Source organism: Patagioenas fasciata, chromosome 8 (genome assembly GCF_037038585.1).
Source record: "Patagioenas fasciata isolate bPatFas1 chromosome 8, bPatFas1.hap1, whole genome shotgun sequence".
Lineage (NCBI taxonomy): Eukaryota > Metazoa > Chordata > Aves > Columbiformes > Columbidae > Patagioenas > Patagioenas fasciata.
This window is the reverse complement of record NC_092527.1, coordinates 25,854,923-25,879,386: the sequence shown is the minus strand read 5'-3', so window position 1 is coordinate 25,879,386 and position 24,464 is coordinate 25,854,923. Positions and strand designations below refer to the sequence as shown.

The 24,464-nt window shown below is 35.5% G+C and overlaps 1 protein-coding gene across 5 annotated transcripts in view; it reads right to left on the bottom strand.

Moving 5' to 3' along the window:
• Nucleotides 1–24,464, bottom strand: part of MYOF (myoferlin) — a 70,355-nt gene that overhangs the window by 23,010 nt on the left and 22,881 nt on the right. For 4 of the 5 annotated variants that reach the window (XM_071811998.1, XM_071811994.1, XM_071811995.1 and 1 more), the window contains 21 exons: nt 24,361–24,411; nt 22,793–22,823; nt 22,210–22,325; nt 20,893–21,019; nt 19,600–19,703; nt 18,643–18,711; nt 18,480–18,523; nt 17,972–18,054; nt 15,706–15,744; nt 13,125–13,249; nt 12,600–12,716; nt 12,060–12,237; nt 11,142–11,266; nt 10,523–10,629; nt 8,168–8,360; nt 6,953–7,108; nt 5,835–5,966; nt 4,187–4,350; nt 2,331–2,445; nt 2,106–2,211; nt 5–147 (listed from right to left, as the gene is read on the bottom strand). In XM_071811998.1, coding sequence (XP_071668099.1) covers nt 5–147; nt 2,106–2,211; nt 2,331–2,445; nt 4,187–4,350; nt 5,835–5,966; nt 6,953–7,108; nt 8,168–8,360; nt 10,523–10,629; nt 11,142–11,266; nt 12,060–12,237; nt 12,600–12,716; nt 13,125–13,249; nt 15,706–15,744; nt 17,972–18,054; nt 18,480–18,523; nt 18,643–18,711; nt 19,600–19,703; nt 20,893–21,019; nt 22,210–22,325; nt 22,793–22,823; nt 24,361–24,411 — 2,325 coding nt within the window. The remainder of the gene's footprint in view (nt 1–4; nt 148–2,105; nt 2,212–2,330; nt 2,446–4,186; nt 4,351–5,834; nt 5,967–6,952; nt 7,109–8,167; nt 8,361–10,522; nt 10,630–11,141; nt 11,267–12,059; nt 12,238–12,599; nt 12,717–13,124; nt 13,250–15,705; nt 15,745–17,971; nt 18,055–18,479; nt 18,524–18,642; nt 18,712–19,599; nt 19,704–20,892; nt 21,020–22,209; nt 22,326–22,792; nt 22,824–24,360; nt 24,412–24,464) is intronic. The other variant, XM_065843255.2, reaches the window with a different exon arrangement.

Genomic DNA, 24,464 nt, shown 5'->3' with positions numbered 1-24,464 from the left:
TCACCCTTTCTGCTGTTATGACTTGAGCTGGATCCCTCTTACGTTTCCGCACCAGTCTTCGTCGCCGATGTGTATGATACATTTTCTCTGCAGCAACCCATGACTTTGGTTTAGTGTCTGGAGGAATAGTAATTCCATATTCCCATCCTAAAACAGAATGGATTTGTTGGTATATTTCCAGAAACACAAGATACAGAGAAGAAAACCACGGGAGGTAAAGTTATTGTACATACAGAGGATGAAGCTTTAGTCACACAAGACTATTTGGTATTGCAGACCCTAAATGCCCAATAGCGAGGGGTCAACTGATCACATTTGTGATTACGCTATCTTATACTATATATGACAATAACAATTTCAACATTAAAATATATACATTTTAAGTTATTTTCTTAAATAAATTTTATTTATTTTCTTGTTTTTTCAAATGCTAGGTATATTGATATCACATTTTCATACTTCACCACAGGGAAAACTCATCCTTCATTTTTAGTAAGAGTGGAATGTCCTGTGTACTCTTGTAACTCCAGCATCTTGGCTTTTAAAGGAACACCTACTACTTGAACTCTGAACATAAAACTTTAAGAACTGGTAAACTTGTTGCTGTATTTTGGCACTACAAATTATAATTCAGTTGTCAGCTATCTAGGGCTCAGGTTTTTATTTAGATTGATCTCTTATTAAAAAGTTATACTGCAGACTCCTACCAGAGGTTCCAGTTAAGACAGACATCAGTACTCTTTAAGATTACATTTTTGTTCTGCTCAAATAGCTGCTTATTTCACTTATATTTAAAAGCAATAACTATTTGAGAGTTTTTATATGTTTTAGAACAAATTAAAATTAATGATAGTTTTGCAAAATTCTGGGCTTACTAAAGTCTTCTCTGACCTTCCCTTTTGCTTTTACTATACATTTTGTTTTCGAACCATCAAATCAATGTCCTGTAAATACTTTGCTAGGAGAGATTGAGTGCTTTTTCCTATTGCTGTAGAATCCAAATTATTGTCTTATGGGGTTGTCTAGATCACAACCTTCTAAGCCGGTAACAGTTTTAATTTAGTATAAGTAACAGGCATATAAAAGTCAAAGCAACTTCAAGAAAAATGGTGGCTCTTTGCACTTAGGATTTTTTAACCTGGTTAGGTTGGTAGTATATCTAATCTGAAAAACTCTGTTTAGAAGCATCAGATTCTTCACAAAATTGCCTAATAATCAGTTTCACACTGATTTCATCCTGATCAGTCTTGCGTGGCTCCCTTCCCACACAAATTCAGGCAGTTGCTCTGCTCTCAACAGTACAGGAATCCTTCACACACTTGTGTGGTGTGTGACCAACACCAACAGGTTCCTGAGTTCCTTTTCACCTCTTAGCATTGCTTGGTGACTCATCCCCTGGCTAAAGGCTCCAGTTAAATTACCAGACAGATCCAAAACTGGCTTTGCCACAGATTTGTGGTGCAATTACAGAGGCTTCATGTCTCAACTTCAGCTTCTGACTTCTTTAAAAAAAACAACTCACTGTCACTAATCCATATCTTACAATCCTAACCATTGGATGTATTAACATTCAACTTGGAAAGAATGTTCTGGAAATCTATTTCAAACAAGGATGAGTTCCATTTCCAAGCACACCGTTTATACACACAGTTTTCTCAACTGGAACCTCTCACGTTAGTAGATTGTTGTTTCAATTAGCATTCATTTTGTTAAATTTGCCAAAACTTTTGTCTCAATCTGCTGCTGCAATTAAGACTAATCTACAGCTTCTTAGATTATGTGATTCGCTCTCTAGCAGTCACTTATAAATGCATTTATTACAAATACTGTTCAAAATACTGTCTATTTTGATCTAAGAAAGGATCAGTGAGAACGGCTTGTTTGATTGAAGAGTGATTAAAATTGAAATAGAAACAGATGCAGATAGCGAACACTTTCTCAAGGTCATTTTATCTGATTTCCTAAGCAACTGTTATCCAAATACTTCCTTGACATTCTTCCATAGGGCAATCACTATTCTGCTCACAAGTCTTGACATGTGTCGTCCTTCCATATCGACTATGACAGATCGTCCTAATAATCAGCAGATAAAGATTAAATCTTACCGTGTTCATCCACCGCTCTATTTAAATCGGATTTCCAAGCATCATCTTCCCACATCCATCCAAGAGGACATGTAAACTCACGTGGTTGTGGAGCTTTTTCTCCGTTCTTTTATGTAGGGAAAACATAAGAGTTCTGTGCATTAACAGATGAAATACACTGTGTAGCAAATCTTATAATTTATTTTCTTAAACCTTTACTTATCCAGTGAAAAATACAAGTCTTACCACATCTGTGTAACTGTCTTCAGCTGCTTTCCATTCCCCTCCAGGATAGCGACTCTCATTTTCATAAACTTCATCAGTGAATTCAGTATGACCAGCATCAGCTTCAGTCAACAAACTGCAAGTCCAAAGCAAATATAATATTAAACAAAACATATTTTAGTTAGCTACAGAGAATATATAGAAACAATGTACAGAGAATGTGCACACGTGCTGGAATCCTGGATTGTACATCTTTGTGAATTTCTTTTTATTAATAGAGTGCAATGTAGCCCTCATCTACATGAAGGCTACTTATTTCTTTGCAATGTCTTCCTAAAACTGAAGCAAGTCCAGTAGTAGTGAGCAGCAGGAGGAATGCATGACTAGCAGGAGGGTTTTAACTGCTGTGTTATTCAGGATCTGCTTTCAACACTCCATCTTGGTAAAAGAAAAAACAGCATATAGTTATGTGTAGAAAAACCCAGACTGCACATAGTAGTTACATGCACCTCTAATTTTTATATCCCTACCTATGCAGTAAAATTTGGCAATATATTTAATTTTGTTCTTCTTTTTGCTTTTGACAAGGCAAATAATCAGTTTGCTAATATTTTTCTAATTTGCAAGTAAAATAAAAATAATAAGAGAACACTGAATCAGACAAAATAACCTTGATTTCCACTTGTGATTAACTGTGATGCAGAAAGTGCTAAAGTATGTTCTAAAACGCCACCTGCCGGTCAAATAAAGCCATGCAGATTAGTTTCCAATAAAAGCAGGTGCAAGGCACAAACTGCTTATGCATTTTAACAGTAGTTTTTTCCATTGTCTGAGAAAATACCTCCATGTCTGTTGTTGCTTTTCTTCATGTCAGATTATTAATTGAAACAAAACCCATTAATTGAATAGTGAAATAAATCTATCCATCCATACCTATAAACTGATACGATTTAAAAATGGATCCAATAATAGCACATATTTTTCGTGCACAATTTTTCTATAGCCACAGTCCTGCATTTCTTCTTTTACCATCAGAACACAAGAATTTAAAGTGGGCTGAAGCTTTAATTTTAAGAAAAAAAATTCTTTATTTCTCATGCTGGATTTTGCCTATGAAACAAATAATGTACACAGTCTGGTTTAAAGCCTGACAACACAAATATCTGACCTGGCACAATTCAGGAATTGAAAACCTCTGACAGAGCGAGTCTGAACCTGCTAGAGCTGGGGGAGGATTGACACCTCCTGAATTCAGTTTGCCATACAACACCACAACCCGACATCACGGCCTTAGGCTCTGAAAACAAGCCCAGCCTTGAAATAACCTGTGACGGTTGTTTTAACAAGCTCAATGGAACTTCTCAACATTTAATGAAATAAACACACAAAAAAATATCCACTGTATGCAAATGACCATGCCCATGCTGTAATGGTGTTGATACAACAGGAAGTGCAGATTTATACAGGAGATCAGGGTTAAGTTTCTATCTGTGGAAGAACTACCCGTCCAAGGGTCTTTGCTGAAACCATCACAGCAGGGTGTGAGAACCTGACATAGACAGAAGTGATCCTCGCAGTAGCTTTCTAGGAAAGGAAAACTATTATTATTCTTTTTTCAAAGATGAGGCACTGAGACACAGAGAATATAAACCCATCATCACATGGGGACTTTTAAACTGGAAACTTGCATGCTTTATTCTACTTTTTAAAAAAAGTAATGTTAATTTTAGTGTTATTAACCAACTTTGACTATTGGCTGGCTTTTGCTGTCCAGTTTAAAAATGTTTCTCAGACAAGAAAACAGAGAGGAGCCTTCACTCTACAATCTGAGATTAAACTCCTTTATTGCTGCCTGCATGAAACTGAAAAAGTCTGACCTTCTTTCAGGATCAACCATCCATTCTCCTTCCCACTCCCAGCCCTTTGGGGGTAGAAAGTACTCTCTTTTCAGTTTGATTTTTCCTGTGACATCAGAAAACTTGTGGCGACCAACAAGTCCTGAGGTACCCCACTTGCCAAATAGAAGAGCCTGATTTTCATACTGTTTGAGAAAAAAAAAAAATAAATACTTCAGGAATAATAAAAAGCTTTTAGGAAGAAAAAAATTTAAAAAATATATATATTTATGTAAATGTTACAACAGAAACATTCTACTGTACGTTTAATTTCTCTGAAATTAAGTACTCCCTTCCCACATTACTCTGCATTGTCATCATTAATAGTAGTCTTTCATTTTATTCTATGCTGCCTGGTAAACAATGATTCCACTGCTAAACTAAATTATGTCCTCAATTTAATGCCTCTCTACAACCACAGTCAAACTCCCTGCAAATTACATCTTCGTTAAATAAAATTCCATTACATTATTCAAACAAGTTTCTTCTGTTCCCTAAATGCATGATCCTCTCATTATTCCCATCTCAAATCTCTTCCTATTTATCATCTTTTGTAACATGTAAAACTGAATTACAGTCTTATCATGGAAGCTCCCAGGGGTGTGATTCTGATGTCAGCCCAGTTTATGTAGTATATTTCCCTTCATGCCACTGCAATTATGCATTGTTCAGGATGTTCTTGAGTTTTCTGCTCTTCATAGAATCACAGAATACCAGGTTGGAAGGGAGTACAAGGATCATCTGGTCCAGCCTTCCTGGGCAGGACAGTTTAGACCAGATGGCCCAGCACCCTGTCCAGCTGAATCTTAAAAGTGTAAAACTGTTGGATTGCTGTATGAAGAGCAAAAAAGAGATATTAAATAAGCTCTTCAACTTTATACTTAAATAATGTCTTTAAACATCCATTGACTATTTTAAGTGACTTACTACAGCACTACTGAATATTTAATCATAGGTGCAATGGTGACACAAGCCTCTGTAAAAATGTCTTATTTCATTAGCTGTTATAAGACATTGGAGTATTTGCACCATTAGGTGATGTGGTATATAAAAGACACCTGCTGCTTACCATTATTGTTCAAAATCTCTATTATATGTCGTGGGACTATTTCAAACATTTTTATTCTAGATTTGTTAACTCTTACCATTGAAATGTTCTCATTTTGTAGCCTTTTGTCAGCCAAATCTATTGGTTTTCACCAGTTTTTCCTCTAACAATAAATTTTCTACTGCTACAAAAGACCCATTATTAAGCAAAACCACTTTTATCCAAGTATCATTTGTACAAGTGAAAAAGCAATTTTAAAAAACGGGTTATTCACATGCCAAAACATAATGGTCTAGATCCCAATCTTAATTACGCTGATAAAATCTAAACTAAATGTATTTGAAATCACTGGCATTAGCCAGATTTTCACCTGATAAACCAGTTCAGAACCTGGTCTGCTGAACTTCATCTGGTAGGCACAATGGACTTGATCATTAATTGCCTTGAACGGGGTCTACTTGTTTCAGTATAATCAATACTACTCTCCCTTTCTGCCCAGCATGCAAAAATCCAGAAGAGCTCCAATTTCATTGAATTCCTAACACTCACACCCAAGTTTAAAGAAAACAATGATGGACATACCATTTCTGCAAAAACACTGAACGTTCCCTCTGCAAAGCTATTGAACTTCTTTTCATCTGCACTGAGACCAAGCCAAATGTTAATTCGCAGCTCCACAGGCATTTTAACATCTTTCGTCTTGTCCTGTGGGTACTGGCACATGAACAAAAATGTTCTTTGTTATGTTATGCAGGTATTGTAGCTTTCAGTAAAATATACACAGTAACATAGAGCTATGAGTAATAATACATGATTTGTCTGTTCCTGTCCTGCATTTCCTCAAAAGCCAGTAATAAATAGTTCAGGAAGGAAACATTCTTTAAATGGTACCTGCCTAGGGCATGTAAAAACCAAACACAGTAACAGTAGTATCATCCCTGTTCCTCTATATTCTCCCTTAAGTCTAATCTAGCAATGAGTTTTTAATTATGACAATAACTTAAAACTTCAATGTTGATGTTAGCGTTTCTCGTCAGAAGACTCCAGAAACGCAGAGGTTTTTCAGACTGGTTCACTCAGTGTAGAAGCAATGCATCGTAACATGCTTGGAAGGGGGCTGGCACAGAAACATGAGATTTAGGCTTGTCTACTAGTACTTTGACAAACTCTGTAAATGCTATTGTTCTACAATCAGATTGCCTTTTTCTGGTTAAATTTATTTCAATTAAAGACAATATAAACTTAACTAGAGAAAGGCATTCCTATTCAAGAGTAAGGATCAAAGCATGGATACATACTAGGGAACTTCTGGGTGTATGCTCTTTATTACTTGCATAAAAACATCCAAAACTTTTAATAGGTTTTTGGAACTTCTCTGACTTACATTCATTATTCCCTCTGAAAGTCTCCGTTCACATCCAATCCCAGTAACACGTTGAAAGCCTTATCACAATTTTGAACTCTTTCAGAAAAGCCTCATAGTTGGGGGCTGATGCTGGTTCTAACTGGCTTATGATGAACTTTACATTACAGTTTCTGTGATATTTTGAAGAAGCTATATGCAGTTGGCTTTTAATCTGTGCTCCAATTTGACACCTCATTGTTCATACTTTGTTTCATGCTCATGTCAGAAGGCATCACGGTTTAGGGAGTTAAAGTTAATGATTTTTTAAGGTGGGGGGTGGGGGGGAGAAGAGTACCTTTAAGAAGATTGTTTGGGTCTTTCCACAATATTTACCAGATGATTCGGGGCTTGTTGTGGAATACAGCACTTGGTGTGCAGGAACACGAGCATAAGCCAGTCTTTTCTCCCCTCGGATCATCCATATGATTACATCAGGCATACTGTTTTGTGGCTATGGATTATTTGTGGGGAAAAGAAAGTTAAGAACGGTAATTAATAGAATGTTAATCTAATGCTTAAACAACAGAAACATAAATTAGGTTTTATGTCAAAGGATTTATCACTTAGAATCAATAATTAACATGAATTATGAGAGAGGGAAGTGTTTTACTCTGCAAGTAACGCAATATATAATTTTGAAACAATCATTAAAAATAACATTGAGATTGTTGGAGAGCAAGTAAGTTTCATTAAAAAAAAACCCACAAAACAGTTCTCATATTTTTTGCAAATTTTTCTGAAAATGTTTTGTATCTCAGTTCCTTTATGGCGACTCCAGTGACTGATCCCAAATGCTAATGCTTTGGATTGACCAGCTACATATTTAAGTGCTTGTAATGCCTTCCACGTTAAGGGTAGATCATCATAAGACTTTCAGCAGAAGACAGAAACAGCCTGCTGTCTTTTTGCAGCTTTTTGCACACTTTTGCATGCTAGCAGCGAGTCTGCCATATTAACTGGTCTTTTTATCTTTTTTAAATCAGTGACTTTTCAAAGCAGAAATGACAAATAAAAATTAAAACATTTCCACAATGCTATGAAAACCAATTACAAGATAATCAAGACGAAAACTTAAGATGCTGCTGAAAATCTAAAAAACACACAAGCAAACAGATTTAAATCTGTTACAAGTTTATTACTGAGGCTAACAAGCTGTGGAAGTACAACATATATCCTGCAGTCCCTGAACCAACAATGTGACTTGCACTTCTGGAAGAAAGGGAAGGACAAAATGCTGTCACTCGAAAAACAATGGTCTATTCTACAAATCACAGAGTGGTTATTTCCCAATGCATGTTCTCAGTAAAGACAGCTAACAAACTAGGAAGTTAAATTTAAGTAAATCCTAATTACAGAGGGGAACATGTTTACTTTCACTGCACCTGATATTACTGTTCTAAGGAGAGTGGATGTTGCTTACTGTTGCTTAGTCAGCAGCAAACATTCCACCAGTTTGTGTCAGACAGCTATTCCTAAACTAACTGAATCACTGGTATTGTATGGTACTGACCTCTTCACTCAGTTGCAGTAATTTATCCAACCAATCCTCGATTTCTGTCAGAGTGGCTTTCACATCAGTAGCTTCATTTCTCATCCTTGCAGCTGCTTCTCCAATCTGTCTGAGAGACTTGAGGCGCAGTTTTTCTATCTGAGTGTCAAGGACTGTAACATTAGATTTGCCTTCTATGAGGGGAAATGGTTTACTGAAAAGAGAATATTTATTATTGTTAATAATCTAAGTGGATTTTAATTACCCACACACTAAATGTGGACACGCATACAGTAGCAACAGATTGAGTGCTATTATTTCCCATGACTGAAAACCACTGGAATAGTGATATAGCATCTATTTCTGCAGAGATTTCCACCCAACAAAGTGTTTACAGTAAGCAAAGGAAATGCTGTGCTTAAATAACAAGCACCAATGGAGAACAGCTCAAGGTGTATGCTTTAATCTAATTACTGCTAAACAAACCAAGTAAAATCTATTTCCCTGTACACTGAAATTAGAAAATCATTGTCTCAGAACGTACAACTCAAAGATGAAATCAGTGCCTTCAGACCAAGATTAGGTTCTTTTCCTTCACTGGAAACTAAATTCTCAGAACCTTGACACACAAACACAGTTGTGTGTATGACTTTCTAACTCTCTGGCAAGGGAACATCAAAGAACTCTAAAAAAGCAATCCATCACATGGAACTTCTGAGTCACCAGAAGGCAGAGTGCCTATTCAATGGAACTAAGAAAGCCTATAGCATTACAGCAAAGCCCAGGAAAAATGAGGTTTTTTGAGTTGGTGGAGGTGTGAGGAAAAGGCAGACTTCCAAAGACCAATTACTATACCCCTTTAACAGAGTTCATTAAGAGGTCTTTAATATGATACTATAAAAAAAATTCTCAAAACACTGCCAAGTTTGAAAAGACTAACTCTTCTCTGACACATTTTTAATGACAAGCCATGCACTCCTGAGGGCTTTGATTCTGCAAAACCTTGATACTGACTACTGTGCCTAGCTCTACTAATCTGATTGCAAGTTCTGCCTGCCCTGGGTGCAATTACTTACACATGAATCAAACGTACCAGATTAGAACTTCCAGAAAACCACCTAATTTTAGGTTTAAATAGTGCACTGAAAACTCCTTCAAACTCCTAACTCATTTACACTTTAGCATGGCAAGGAAGATTTGTTCTATGAATTTAACAGAAAGAATTACGTCTTTGACACAGTTCTCATGAGTTTGCTGAAAAAAAAAATAAAGATCATTGTATCATAGGAACAACAGGAAGCTCATTTGGTTGATATATGTAGGTATTATTGCTCCACAATTGTTGAGTGATAAGAAATTTTATAATAATGGATTGAATTAATAACAGTGCAGATGTGTGTCAGGAGGGCAGCCTGACATAACTGATCTAAAACCTGAAGTTCCTACGCTCACTAGATGGCTCCATGTGACAAGTTTGCTGTTCACATTTTGCTTTCCTGATGACAGTTCTTTCTCTCTGCTTTCTTCCATATCACAGCAGGTATTCTATAAAGTTACTGGTTTATATTTTGACATACGCTTTCTATCATATAATTCCTTGCTAATATATACTGATCTCCACTGTTTGCTTCTTCCTCTGATGACTTTTATATTGGCCCCATTTGTTACTTCCTCTAAGGGAATTTTCCCTTTCCTTTTCCAGTGCTGTTTGATCACCCACTTGTTTAATGTATTTCAAGTGTCTCTTCAGACCTCAATTTCTCCTATTAACGTCTCTTTCACATACAATTCCTTCCTTTCTATTTAGAATTTTTTCTCCTTCAAAACCCTAAGTGCTGACTCCTGTTGCCTTCTCTGAACACTCCCATATGTACAGACATGTTGACTGAAGGTTTATTCAAAAATATTATCTTTATGGCCCTTAAGCTCTAAAGAGCTTTTAAATGGTTTATTCTGGGCTTAACAGTAAATCACGGAATTTCTTACGCCTTCTGTTCCAGAAATAACATTGAAACATGGGTAAACAAAAGGTACATGAAGAATTCTAAAGAAGGTAAGATGATAAAAAGGCAACAGAGATCCACAATTTCACACTTTCAGAACAGTTCCGCCTTAGATTTTTTTCAAGAGATGCTGTTTTATTACTGTTGGTGACTAAGATACAGGAGAATTACAAAACTAGATGGATAACTTCATTGGCAAATCCATGCTGTTTTATTACTTTCAGAGACTTTTGGAATTCCAGTTCTCAGGTCAGTTCACAGGGTAATCAGTTTTATGGCGCTTAGAATTTGTTTTCTGACTTAGCCAAGGCAATAGCAAAGATTCTGAGCAGGCCTAGAATGATAACGTAAGAGATAAAAAAGGTACTTTTACCTTATATCTTCTGTAAGTTCATCAATCAGCTTCAACCACATCTCAGCTAATCGGTTTTCAGAAATTTTAGCCTGCATTCCTGATTTTAAGGTGGTTAAGTTGGATTGCTGAGGAATTTAAAAGAAAAGGATTTGCACTTTTAAACTTCCATGGTGGTTTATGGTCAATATGAGTTTCAAAACTTGCATGTTATTTGTATGTATAAAGCCCAAATCAAAAAAAAGACTCACATGTTCAAGCTTGCTTAACATTTAACAGGACTATTCCTATGTTATTTCTCCCTGTAGTTAACAATACATGATATTGCACCCAACTTCCAAAGCAAATAACAGTTCTACAGACTTAACATGCCCCTAACCAACACCAAGGACTCCTCCTTCCTCTGGGAATTTCCTGCAGATTCAAGCAGGAGTGTGTTGGGCCTTGCCAGAATACAGACCTATGATTAGCAGTGTTATTTACCATGAGCCATCTTTATTTTTGAATAGGAAAAAAGGAGGGAAGTGTCAGAAAATTGTTCCATAATTTGCTCAAAATTGCACTTTTTGATTATACCTCTAAATGAGAAAAAGTGAAAATGAAAAGCATATCAGCAAAAGAAAGATTTTAAGTGTCTTACCAGTCTTTCAACCATCCTTAGGATTACATTCACAGGGTCTAATCTATGACTTATGTCCTCCCAAAAGGAAGTCAGTGTTACAACTGGCTTTGTGTTTGCCCATGGCAAGTAGTAGTAATAATTACCTAGTGTAAAAGATTTGTATGTTAGAGTTAGAATTCATGGCAGGAATACATACTGTACACTGCATAAATTGGTATATTTATTTAATTTATGTAGTACAATTCATTTAATTCACTGTAGTGTCTGTTGGATGATAAACTTTTACTTCAAATTGTTTCAAAATACAATGGATTTTTTTCAAGAAATCATCCGCTAACATGTTCATTATTCTTTCCCATAACTTACTGATGTAGATAAAACGATATAAGTGTAACTCTGAGATAAAATATTCAAATAATTATTTTCCAGAACAAACCTGATTACTCCATTTAATACACAGAAAAAAAAAAGTACTCCTACTGTTTGCAGTTTATAAAAAAAAAGTTATAGCCAAAATATATTTTCCTGTGATCTAGGCAGGTTGTTTTCTTCTAGACTGCCTGGTTTAAAAACAAGTTTTTATTTTGTTCTAAATTGGAATATTCACGGGTATTTTTCATATTTCATCTCTGCTTTTTTAGATACTTGTAAAATAATGTGATTTTTTTCTTGCCAGTTTTCCTGTGCATACCTAGTACATGGTCAAAAGATTCACTGAATTCTATCAACATTTCTTTAATAACCTCAGCAGACTTTACAGCATGTATTCCACATACGCAACTTCATCTCAAAAGCTGTGACGAGCCACACATTTCTTTTCTGTCTTGTTTTCAGTAAGTTTTTAGTGCGGTTAGGGCTGTCATTCCAAAGCTATAAAATAGCACCTCAAAAAGAGAATTTTACATTATTTTATCCCCATACGAGCAGCATCCTTACCATCAAAAACAGCACGACTGTACTGAGTTGTTGATGCCAAAGGTTTACAGGTGGTATCAAACTTGTTGCCGTAGTTCCCAATGCTCACTTCAAACTGGATGGGCTCACCAGTGTCTTGCAGCATGGTAGCAGAATGAAACACAGCTGCCAAGCAGAACTTTCGTCTGCGCTGGTATTTCTACAAGAAGAAACTTTTTAGTTGTTTTTCAGTATTTGTCAAACAGGATCCACAATTCTAGAAAACAATAGCAATTTCTTAGTGGAAATAAAAATTTTTAGTATTTTCACTAGTTTCTGAGAAGCAATCCAAATCTATAATGTGTGTATAATAAATTACCGTATATAACATAAAAATGTTTCAAATCAACATATCATGCTATAAAAGTACGACATTTTTGTAGCCACACCATCAATAGCCACCTTTCTTAATACTGGGATTCAACTCAATTGTTCCAATTTTAGTTAGTTAGATCATTCTTCAAAAATAACTAGCCATGGCACATCTCCATTACCAACGCTGACAGTAAAACAGGAATTTACCTCAACAACCAGTAAGTCATCATTAGGAATCATCTCTAACTTTTTATTGACAGGTTTGCTTTCAAGTAGTGTAGATAGTTCAACCAGAATTCTCCCTCTATAAGCAACTCCTTCTCCCTGTAACATAATCACACATTGAATGAAATTTTATATATTTCTCCTAAAGTAGCATACTCTTTCTGCAGTCACAGATATATGCATTTCAACAAATGAAAAAGCTTTAGTTAATGCTAGAAGTGAAAAATATCTATATGAAAATAAGAAATGCAAATACATGTAGAGACGCAGATAGTGAAAAATCAGCAAAACCACTGCTGCTCCCACAAAAAAACCTTTACAATGACAACAGATAAGAATGGAAAATACTATCACACTTATTAAACACAAACATAAAATAGTATTCAAAAAGAAACACCAGAGGGAGTGTAATGTGAAACAAACAAACCACATTAAAATTAAGCAATCCACTGACTACAAACAATTGAAGTTAATATTTTATTAAAAACAATGAATAAAAAAACTGACCTTCCCAAAGTTTAATTCATCATATGGGTCTGGGAATCCAGTGTATTCTCTTGGACTTCCATAAAAGTTCAGGTAACAGGGCCCAAATGTTGGTAAAAAGCCAACTTCAGTTTCTCCAGTGTTTACTAACGGAAAACATTACCATCACATCTTTGTTAGTTATTACTCAGAGACAGAAAAACAATTAACATTACTATCAAACCCGATAGAACGAATGTTAGATATTAGTTAGTTATTAGTAAGGTAAGAAAACTTTATACCCTGGGTTCATTGTATGAATTTAAAGCAATTATTCCAGTGACTGCACTTGTTCCTAACCTCCTTCATTGTACAGTACTTACTAGATACTGCTTCATGCAGTAAAAACCCCACAGAATAAACAGAACTTCTGCCCCACTCCAAATATCAAGTTTCATTTCTGTGAAATAATATACTCTTATCACTCTGTCAATGTATTTTCTAGAAATAAATGAAACTGAGTAAAACAACATTTGCAATCATTAAATGCAGAGGCCATTGATCCAGCTGAACAGCTACAAAAAGATGTACACCATAGCAGAAAAACCCCTGCGGTTCAGCACAGTTATTCCTACTATTCTAATTTTGCATATACTTTATCTGTGCTTATACTTCAGGGTAAAGCACAGACTACTGCAAACTCTAATCGTAATTGCTACAGTGCATTGTTTCTTCCTTTTCAGTAAGGTAAAATCCATACAAGACTGTAAGTCTGCAAACTCAGTTAATTTCGATGACAATAAACCCTAATTTGTATATTGTTCTAATTCAATCACTAACAAATTAAAACTTCCCAATATCTTAATCTAGTTAAAAAAAAAATAATAAGGATTTAGATATTTTTGTCAGTTTTAATAGCTAAGTTAGGAAACTGCACACCAGAGCTACTATTAAGATATCTAAGAACTTGAAAAAGTATTTCCATTGCTAACACTTAATGCCATAACTTCGTATTTTTGAACAGTGTTCTGGTTTTTAGCAGAAAAATACATAGGGAAGCCTTAGTTTTATTTTTACTGTTATCTTTTGGGTTTGCATTCATGTCTTGTAAATTTATTAGATGAATGAGATTGTAAAAAGTTCTTTTTCAGAGACAAGATCTATACTTAATGGAGGTGACTGCCCTTTCAGTAATAAGCAAACACATGCCAAGGCTATTGATTGATTGATAGATTTGATGATTAATCCAAAGAGAATTAGACCAAGGTAAGCAACAGACAGTTTTTAGCAAACAGGAATGATTCTATATTCTTTTCCTTCTTGTATCCCAGTTTTTGTCGTTGAATGATCCTGGTATAAAAAAAGACGAGAATTGGGTTCTAAACCTTGCAACAGATTTTACTTTGAGTGATGTGCAGCACAAAGATGGTGCATTTATCACAGGGAAGTATGGTTGAGATAAGAAAGAGAAAACCAAGGGCTAGGCCTTGTATGACTTTGCCACTGTGACTACTGAGTGACAGAATGGATAATAAAAATGAATGTGATGTCTTGATGTAACTTCCTGTCAACACACAGTCACATAAAACCTGCAAAATATAAAATAAAGATTCGCAGTTCTCTGTTTCACATTGGGAAACTTCACGTCCTTGCTTCTGAATCAGAAACAGATAAAAATTTGAATGAAAAATATTTCAGACTGCTGTTGGAATAGCATCCAACTTTTTAAAAATCCTAACACTGAACTGCTCACGTCAGATCTCAATATGACTGGATTTAAAGTACAGATTTGTGTTGAATTAATACATTCAATACTTACTGATGTTAATAAATGAAGAAGAATATAAAATTAAAACCAAACACCAACAAAACAAAACCCACAACAAACAAAAATCCTCTCCCAACCCTGGAATAAAAAGATTTTTTTATTTGTTTAAATTTTAAATTCAGTTGTTTACATTTAGAAGGCTGATGATCAGATATTACAGAAAGCAATTTAAAAAATTACTTCAGCCTTTAACTTAATATTACTTCATTAAGAAACAAAGATAATAAATGAAGTATTTGTGTGGATGAATGTTTGTTACCTTTCAACTGCACTCCAATTGTGTTTACTTCCCACTACACAAATATTTACCACAATGTCTTTCAAAATTGCATGTCAACCTAGACAGTTATGTAAAAACCTCTCTCTCCATCTTCTAACAGAATCAGATTTCCTTTTTCAGACTTCATTTATATAGCTAGCATAAGCAAAACAGCCACTAATTATTTTAGGCAGTTATTTACTTCTGCGGGGCTCTGCAGCTGCAAATATAGTTGCAATCTCATAGCTAAGTTAAAAATTGCAAGCCATTGTTAGACTAAGCACTTTATAACTGAAGCAACTGCAAGCTCAACAATAAAACACAGCTTGAAGCACCAGCCAAACAGAAATATCTTCAAAGCAGTTCCAGTGCCAAAACTGTTTTATACAGTTAGTCAAACAGATACTCTTTAATCATAAAGGTGAAGTCTTTTAGACAAGTATTTACTAAAAATATTTTTTAGGATGACTAGTTTTCTTAGGCAATACTTCTCAGTTTGGGCAATGGAAAGTAAAATCAGTAACAAAGATATAAACCTGCATATGATGAAGACCCTGTTCCCAAAGATGAAAATTCTATATTACAAAAAGAGAAGAAGTTACACGACAAATCACAATAGCATTTTGAAAACAAATACATCATAAAGCAATCTGCTTTTAAAATAAAGTTGAAGGTCTGAGAAAAAATAAAATTCATGTGGGCTAGAATTTTGCTTCCTGATTAAAATAAAAAAAAGAAAGTATTTCTCCTCCTGTACAAATTCCAAAGAAAACCAAAAAAGCCTGTAGCCAACAAAATATATTGTTTTGATGCTTCTGTTTCAGCTTTGTATAGTTCTTCTCCCCACAAAATAAAATTTTATTTTAAAATCTTAAGAATATTTAAGAAAACCACGACATTTCAGGGCCCATTAGGATATCTTCATTTCCTGAAGATCATAGACTAGTTCAGTTCCCCAGTCCTTCAGAAGCCAGAAGAGGCGTCAGGCATGGCATTGACCTCAAGGGAAGAAAATCTGTGATTTTACATGGAAACAGTTACTCCAATGCCAGTACCACAGGAGAGAGTCCAAATAAGATTTTCTCTGTTGCTAAGTGCCTGGATTTGAAGTACAAATGAGCTGTGACTCAGCAGAAGTTCAAGTTAGACACTTATGTGGGTAGTGCAAGTGACCTCTCCAGAGCTACGTTCTCTCTAACAGCCCAGCCCTTCAGCTGGGCTGAAGGGATTTCCCATCGGTTTTTTTTCTGTAACTCTTTCTTTTGCCTCTGGTTGTGTGTGGGATATATGAAAGGAATGTTTGCACAAAATCTCATTTGAACAGTAGTACTTCTAAGAGGACTGGGTTATAAGCTTGAAGTTATGTGACTGAAAATACAGTCCCATCTGATAAGATAAATACTTTAAAGTGCTACAGGATTGAAGCCACTAACTTTGTTTTTAAACTGCCATAGCTACCAACTTAAGGAGAAACTGGTCTGCCTGAGACAAGCACATATCATATAGATTTCATAAACACAACAGAAAAAATAGTAATTCTTGTTGTGGCAATTGTGTACATGGTTCTGAGCTGGTATCCTTCAACCTAGTGTAGATGGTCAGATAAATAAATTCAAGCCTGTTTAGCCATGAACTCTACAATTCTGCAAGTACAACTAATATGCCATACTATTTTCATTAAAAAGAGAAAACATTTTTTTCTGGCAAATTAACACATAATCCTTGCCATGGAGCTGGCTCAATTGCATGAATGATCTTGGTATAAAGAGAAGATTATAGACATAGATCACGAAGAAATAATCAATAATAACAATATTACATTAGAACATAAACACAAGAAGATTTTTTTTAATATGTTCCTTATAATACTGTAAAGAAGAGTTTTATTACAAAGGTATTTTCTAATGGGAACAACATATTAGCAACTTTGTATCTTGCCTAACTAGTTTTTTCTTCTTGTAGTTATAATCAGCTTTGGGTTTCAATTTTTATGAAATTACACATGCAGTCACCTATATTGACTGAAACACAAAGTTACTTGTCTGTGATCACAGCATTGCAATTACAATCTTCATTCATTGGAGCTACTAAAATAAGGGTTACTAAATAGTAATCTGGAGCACTCATGCAATGAGATGCAGTCATAATTTCTAATAGCTACTGATCAGAGCAGAGACTGATCCAACTTCCCCCAGCAACTGAAAGCAGTTTCATAGCACAGAGAAGACCAGGTGATTTTAGATAGTTCCTGTAAGCTGACTACTCAGGAACATTCCCCAGCTTTTACATTATATTACCAGAGAAAGAACAAACACTTATAAGGGTGACAAAAGAAGTGTTGTCTACTAGTGCCCAGTGAAGTAGTGATTCTGAAACAGTGACTCCGGATTGTTTTTAAATTAAATGTCCTATTAACTATCTTAGTAAATTTGCATATCTTACTGATGTGGTATTACTCATTGTGGTATTACTCATCGTGGTATCACATAGTTTTCTGAAATTGGGAAAGTACTCACAAATTTAATTATTTAATTAACTTTATCTGTATAGGATAAAACTGAATTTTGAATTAGTTACTACTATTTCCATGGTGATGTGGTTTAAACATTAGGATTTTAATACTCTACTTTGAAAAGTCCTACAGTATGTTTTCTAGAAGCATTGTTCTGAGAACTCCAGAAACGGATAATCTTGTTGTCACAAAACTGAGGAACCAGAGGAAAATACACTTTCATAGAATACTGATCTTTGCTGTTCCTCGTAACACAAGGGAAGTCAGTTACATGCTGCTGCATCAATTACCTTCAACTTCTCCTCCAGAAGAAGCAATTTTTGAGAGACTTAAATATGTTGTTCCTACTACATCATTTTTTGTAAGACGGTCCCTACAAAAAGAAAAGAAAAAAATTATTTAAATATAATGCTGGTCATCCTACACAGCAAGCTACCAGTGACTAAATGCACTCTAAGATGGTGTACATACATTTTATATCACTTGGAATGCTTTAATACTACTAACACAGATGGTAATGGCTAGTTACAAAAGTGGGCTGTATCACGAAGAAGTCACCTGACTTTTACACTATCACCTGAACAGCAATTGCACTCAGTGCTCACTGCACAAAATTAACAATACTTCCATGTTACACTAACCAGGTCTCTCATAAAGGAACCATAAGGGAAGATGCTTAAAACACTTGCTTAAATACTCTCACAGACTGTAAAAATATTTAACATCTATAGAAGCACACTTTTCTTCACTTAATATCATTTACCTAGTCTAGTACCTTGTTTAAAAGTCATAACTCACCAGTCAACAACTGCAAGTTTTATCTTCTCACACACTGAGGGAAACTGAAAAAAAAAAGCAATTAAAATAAAATAACCTATTACTTATTTCATCTCTGCAATGTGAAATGTCCTGAGTTCCAAAAGGATGCCTGTTTTCTACAGAAACAAGAAAACAACCTGACCTTGATTTGCAGATAAATAATTTGATTCCACTCTGGATTAGCATTTTTCTCAATGATGTTTGTGCAAACCTGTGGAAAATGACATCAATTATACAGCATATCAAAGATAAAACAGACAAAACCCCATATACTAGCTATGATTTAGGATAAATCATATTTCATTTGGTAAGATGAAGGGTAGTGGTTAATGATGAACCCTGAGTGGTTTATTCCGCAATGAGCTATTAGTTTTCAATTGGTAAGTATGGCTAAACCAATCCACATATGCAAAATTAATGACTACTGGGGAAAAGAAAATTTTGAAACAGTGTTTAAATCTGAGACTGGAGTTACCCTACTTGTTATTTGCACTAGCTGAAATTTTATCACAGCAGAGAAGCAAGATGAAGTAAAGACCTGATTCCACATGGCTTTATGTAGATTTTAGAGTAGATGAAGAATATATTCTATGGGAGAGCCTATATTGTTTGCTAGTCACGTCTGCTGAAGGTCCTATATATTACTGGGTGTGGCAACCTGATCATGTAACATAATGAAGGATTGACATTTTTCTTCTTAAAAAAAAAAAGATTGGCCAGCAATGAATATAAGTTGTGCAATTATGCTTCAGCTCAATTTTGGTATTCTAAGGAGCACATTAATTATAAAATACACAAATGTTATTAACCTATCCAGAAAGATTTGTACTATCAGTTACAAAAAGCAATCAGGAACAATCAGTCGGCAAGCAATCTGGCATGCATCAGTTCCTAGCATTTCGTTCTACATTCCTTTTATTAGTCATCAGCTTTACACCCATTCTACTGTTCCTTGTAGTTTGTCCCCATTTTACAAACTTTAGGGCTAATGTTCTTTTATTGCCATAATTTCAGTAAGCTTAAAAATCTATCTTAGCATATGAAATCTGTTCTCAGGACTACAGTTAGAATGCAAAGATTCAGAGAGTTGATAAATTACCTTTTTCCCAGCGAAAGAAACTTCTACAAATGGATCTACCAGGTTTTTCTTGTCTGCTTCTCCCCCAAATATTTCCTTGACAGTCTGTGCAAAAGCATCATCCACTGGAGAGTTGTCAAAGAAGAAATTAAGGTTTATGCATTTTTATTTTATTTATATAGCCTAATTAATAATTTGCCCATAGCAATCCCACTGAAATAAACCAGCTTGCAAATTTAGGTAGGGCAAAATCTAATCTGATAAACAAAATTCTGAACAGTGTTGCTGGTAAAAATGGAAAATTTAGGCTTAGGACCAATTTCAAGGACATACATTTTTTGAAACCGTGATAATGTCCTCCTGAATTTAGAAGTATAGTTGTATTTGAAAAACATAATGCATGTATCTGTAGACACTGTCATTTGTTGTCACAGATATATGTGAGAAATTACACAAAGAAGGGATAAAAAGATGCCTATATTCTCTCAGAAAACAGTCTTTGTCTCAGCAATATAGGGTTGATACAAGTAAAATCTCACTAAACAAATTAAGGTGAAACTGCTTACAAGCCCTCCAAGGCTGTTTGTTTAAGTTTATGGCTCTCAACTTACAGCCCACAATCTGTATGCAGCTTCCTGCGATACAGCCAGTCCCTAGTTACTCATCTCCTTTGGCCACTCAGGAGCAGCTGACTGATTTCAACAGTCCTCTGGCCTTTCCCCCCATTGCAAAATCACTGCAGCTTTGAGCACCTATGAAGAATTAACGGATTGTGGGGAAGAGGAGGGTGCAGGGGGCCATCAGCAGTACTACAGCAGGATCTACTAGGATCTGAATGGCCTTGGAAAAGAAGGCTGCAGGGAACCAGCTGTCTGGTAACCTCTTGAAAGTGCGCAGGGATTGGGATCAGCGGGAAGCTGACACATGCACTGTATACTTGAGCTAGGCATGCACAGAACATCCAGCTCATCTGCAGATCAACTGTACTTGCATGTTAGTTACTTGCATGTAACTTCTGCAATTGGAGAAGGGCTAATGAAGATGACCCTTTCCCACTACCAGAAGCTGTGCAGCCCACTCAGCAAGAAATGAACATTACTAATCTAATGGGTAACACATTAACTTACCCATTACATGAATTAAAAAGACTTACTGAGCATTACCACAGGACTACCCAAGACAGAATTACTGCCACAGAATTATTGGCTCAAGTAACAATGTAAAACACTGAAGATGTTTTATGTTCAAGGAATGTTTCTGAACAGCTAATGGTAATCAAATACACCGATGGACAAGTAGCAAGAAGCTACATACTTTGTGGAATGTCCTCAGCTCTGTAGATTTTGAGAAGGAAAGTGACCCATCGAAGCGCAATTCCAGCAGGTAATAACAGATTGCTCTCCACATCATCGCTTTCATTATCCCTTTCCCGTTTTTCAACCTGTTGGGACATACAGTGATACATATAAGGGAGACAAAGTAATGTACAGAATTAAGGTGATTAGTTAAACTGGTGCCCACAATACCCTTCAGATAGAAGACTGTTTTCAGTTTCATTATAAAAAATAAGATTTTTTTTCCAGTTATCAAGCCACAAAAATTAATTCAACCCAAACTATTTTAGGTACATTTTTATCTCTAAAGTACTCAATTGCAGAAGCCCATTATAATAATACTTTTTAAAACATCATCATATAGTGGTGATTTTGGCACTCGTACAATGCCAACTTCATACAATTTCATACTCATCTCAAGATGAACATTGTGGTACGGCATCTTACTGCAATTAGAAAATGATACAACTCTGATATAATTTACCAGAACTTACTGCTTTGTCCTTTAAAAATAAATACGAAAGAAAAGATTTCACCACAAATAACTAGACATATCCTTTTGATTTCAAGAATCATGAGAAGAGTTAATTTGGAATAAGAAGGATATCTTCCATGGCTCTGGGGACCATATTGTATTTAACTAAGTAGCAGTACGCAAAAATCTCAGGCAGGAAGAACAGCAGAACTTAAACTACAGACAACAGATAAATAAGAAAACTGTCATGCAGAAAAGACTGCCTGTTTTTACTTTGACGGGCAGCACAAAGTTAAGGATTGGATTGTTAAAACTACCTGCTGCTTTCATATGCATCAAATTACTTGCGCCTACCTTGTAATTATTGAAGGGTCTGATTTTCACCTGGCAAATATTTGGAGCTTTCTGGTACTCAGGTTTCACTATGGGCTTGTCTAAATTACGTAGTAGTGGAGGCACTCCAGACTTAGTCCTGGAACTGGTATCAGTATGTTGCTCACCCTGATTAGCTATGCTAAGGAGAATTAGGTATTAGCTTGCATGCAACACCAGGCTAACACCTCCAGGATATCAAGTAGGATCTACAAATGGTAAATCAACACAGCCAGAGCTGGTCCATAGGTTGCTTAATTGGACAGGATAACAAAATAAGCTTTGAGTTAGCCACTTAGTACTGGATGCCTTTGAAACAACTTGTGAATCTTGTCTTACTTTTAAATACTGTTCAAAGGGTGAATTATACAGTATTCAAAAATGCCAGGGAGACATGTATAAATATCTGTGAGGTGGAGAGTGGAAGATAAACATATAAATGAAACTCACTGGCGGCTCATCTCCAGTTCCCAGGACAAACATGCTGACTTTCATATAGCCTTTAGCTCCTGAATTTGTATCTTCAGGATCACTCAGCAAAAGCCACTTTCTCATGACTGCATGGCCTAAAATAAAACAGACACCACCACCCGCCCCCAGTAATATCCATTACAAAATGGCAGAAATCATAAAACCCAAGTCAACTGTTCCAAAAGCATGCTTTATCCTAAAACTAATTATTTTAAAAAATTATCTCGTCTTAGGTCTCAGTAGCACCATTCAAAACAAGAAATCTAGTGCATTAAAATGTTGCAGCATACTCATTCAAGAACATAATTATAAAATATTTTTGCATTATTTTCATATTTTAGGTGTTTGATACCAAAAACAATACCAAATTTTAGGTGCTTGTACTTCAGACTGAAATTACTGAAAGAGTTGTATCTCATTGAATTTTTTTCAAGTTAATACTTAAAGCAGCAATCTCAAATAACTCTCCATTAACTTTATTATCTTACTTTAGAAATGTAATGAAATATTTCAACTTCAAATTTCAAACTTGGAAAGAAGCTCCGGAGTAACTGTTACTTACCAGGTTCATCATAAACATAGCCAATGTCAATCTGAAATAAAGATCAAAGGCATTACCTCTGGAGAAATATCAAAGCGGAAAAATGCTAGGGCAACTCCCCTCAAGTTTTTAATGAGTACTACTACATTGTTCTCTTGTCACAAATAAAAGAAAGTTTACATAGTGTATTCTTGGGAGGATAAAAAGAAAATGCCTTACACTGAAAAATGAGGGATTTCAAATGGATACAGCAGCCAAGAAAGAAAATGCAATAGAAGACAGATTACAACTAACAGCTGTAGTTCCCTCCTTCTTTCCTCAGACCCCAGCCTTTTCCATGTATCAGAGACAGAAGATGGGGCTAGCTTACTGCTTCTTGAATTCCCTATGGTCCTTCATTATTTTATGTTCAGACAGGCTTCTCAGAACTCTTGTTTCTATTTCCTGGTCAACAACTCATCCTCCAGTTCCAGAAACAAAGCTTCATTTTTAATGAATAATCTCCTTTTTCTTTTATGAAGATGATGGGCATTTTTCCCCCTGTGTCAGATCTGAACAAGACTGCACATATACCATGACTGTACTCATTACATCAGATTTCAAACATGTTCAGGAAGGTATGTTTGCTCATGGCAATTGGGGCCAGTATTCCTCGCAGTTCAAGTCTGAAAGGTGATTTTCTAAAGAGAATTACCCTTGGGGTTTTCTCCCAGAATGCGTGCCTGCAGAACAGAAAGCAGCTGAATGACATGCTGTCACCTGCGTAGTGTATGATCAATCCTCTGCAGAGGACTGAATCACTAGAAATTACATATGTAATAGGCAGTGAGAAGCAAAAGCAATCAGCTTTGTTGCAGAAACTGCTTCATTTAGAAAAGAGCACTCTTCCACACTTGCATGTTTTTGTGAACAGCTGAATTTATGCAGAAAAAATAAGCAAACGGAAAATACAGCCAACCCTGATATTGGTAATGTTATAACAGGGGATCCCAGTAGCCATTACAATTGCCGTGTAAATTCTTTGTCTATTGCTTTAGGAATACCTACAACAGGCAGATGTCTACTTCTCAATATTGACCATAACAAATACAAATAAAGACAATCTCACTAATATCATTAGAGCCACAGAAATTACTAAGAGACTTTTCCACCATCTCTTTTACTTAACAAACTTTTGATCAAAGGAACACCTTTCCACATCACTTGAGAATGTGTATCTTTATGTCACCATACATTTCACTGTTCTGCGTATTAGCTACCTAAAAAATTACCTCTTCAAACCCCACCTCATACCAAATAATCCCCCTGATACCAAAAGGTAAATTTTTTCCTCAAAAGGTAAATATTTTTTTCTCTTGGATGTAAGTTAGTGAACTTAGCATATAAAACATAAAAGTTTATTTATCAATAATCTACTCAAATAAGAAAACTCTTTCCTAGTGCTTTCTAGCATGAGCAGCAAGACATCATCTGATAATTCTTTTGCCACACACTAGAGTAGTATAAATGTAAACATTTAATACAAGTACTTAAAAATTTCTCCCATTTCATTTAATTTAATTGAGATATGGAAGTTGTTTCATACCCACCTTAAATTCTCCCATTAGACAGTCCGCTCGTAGAGAATAAGAATCATACACCTACAAAGACAGACAAGCATGAAACAGAAATGTTCCTAAACATCATAGTGGAA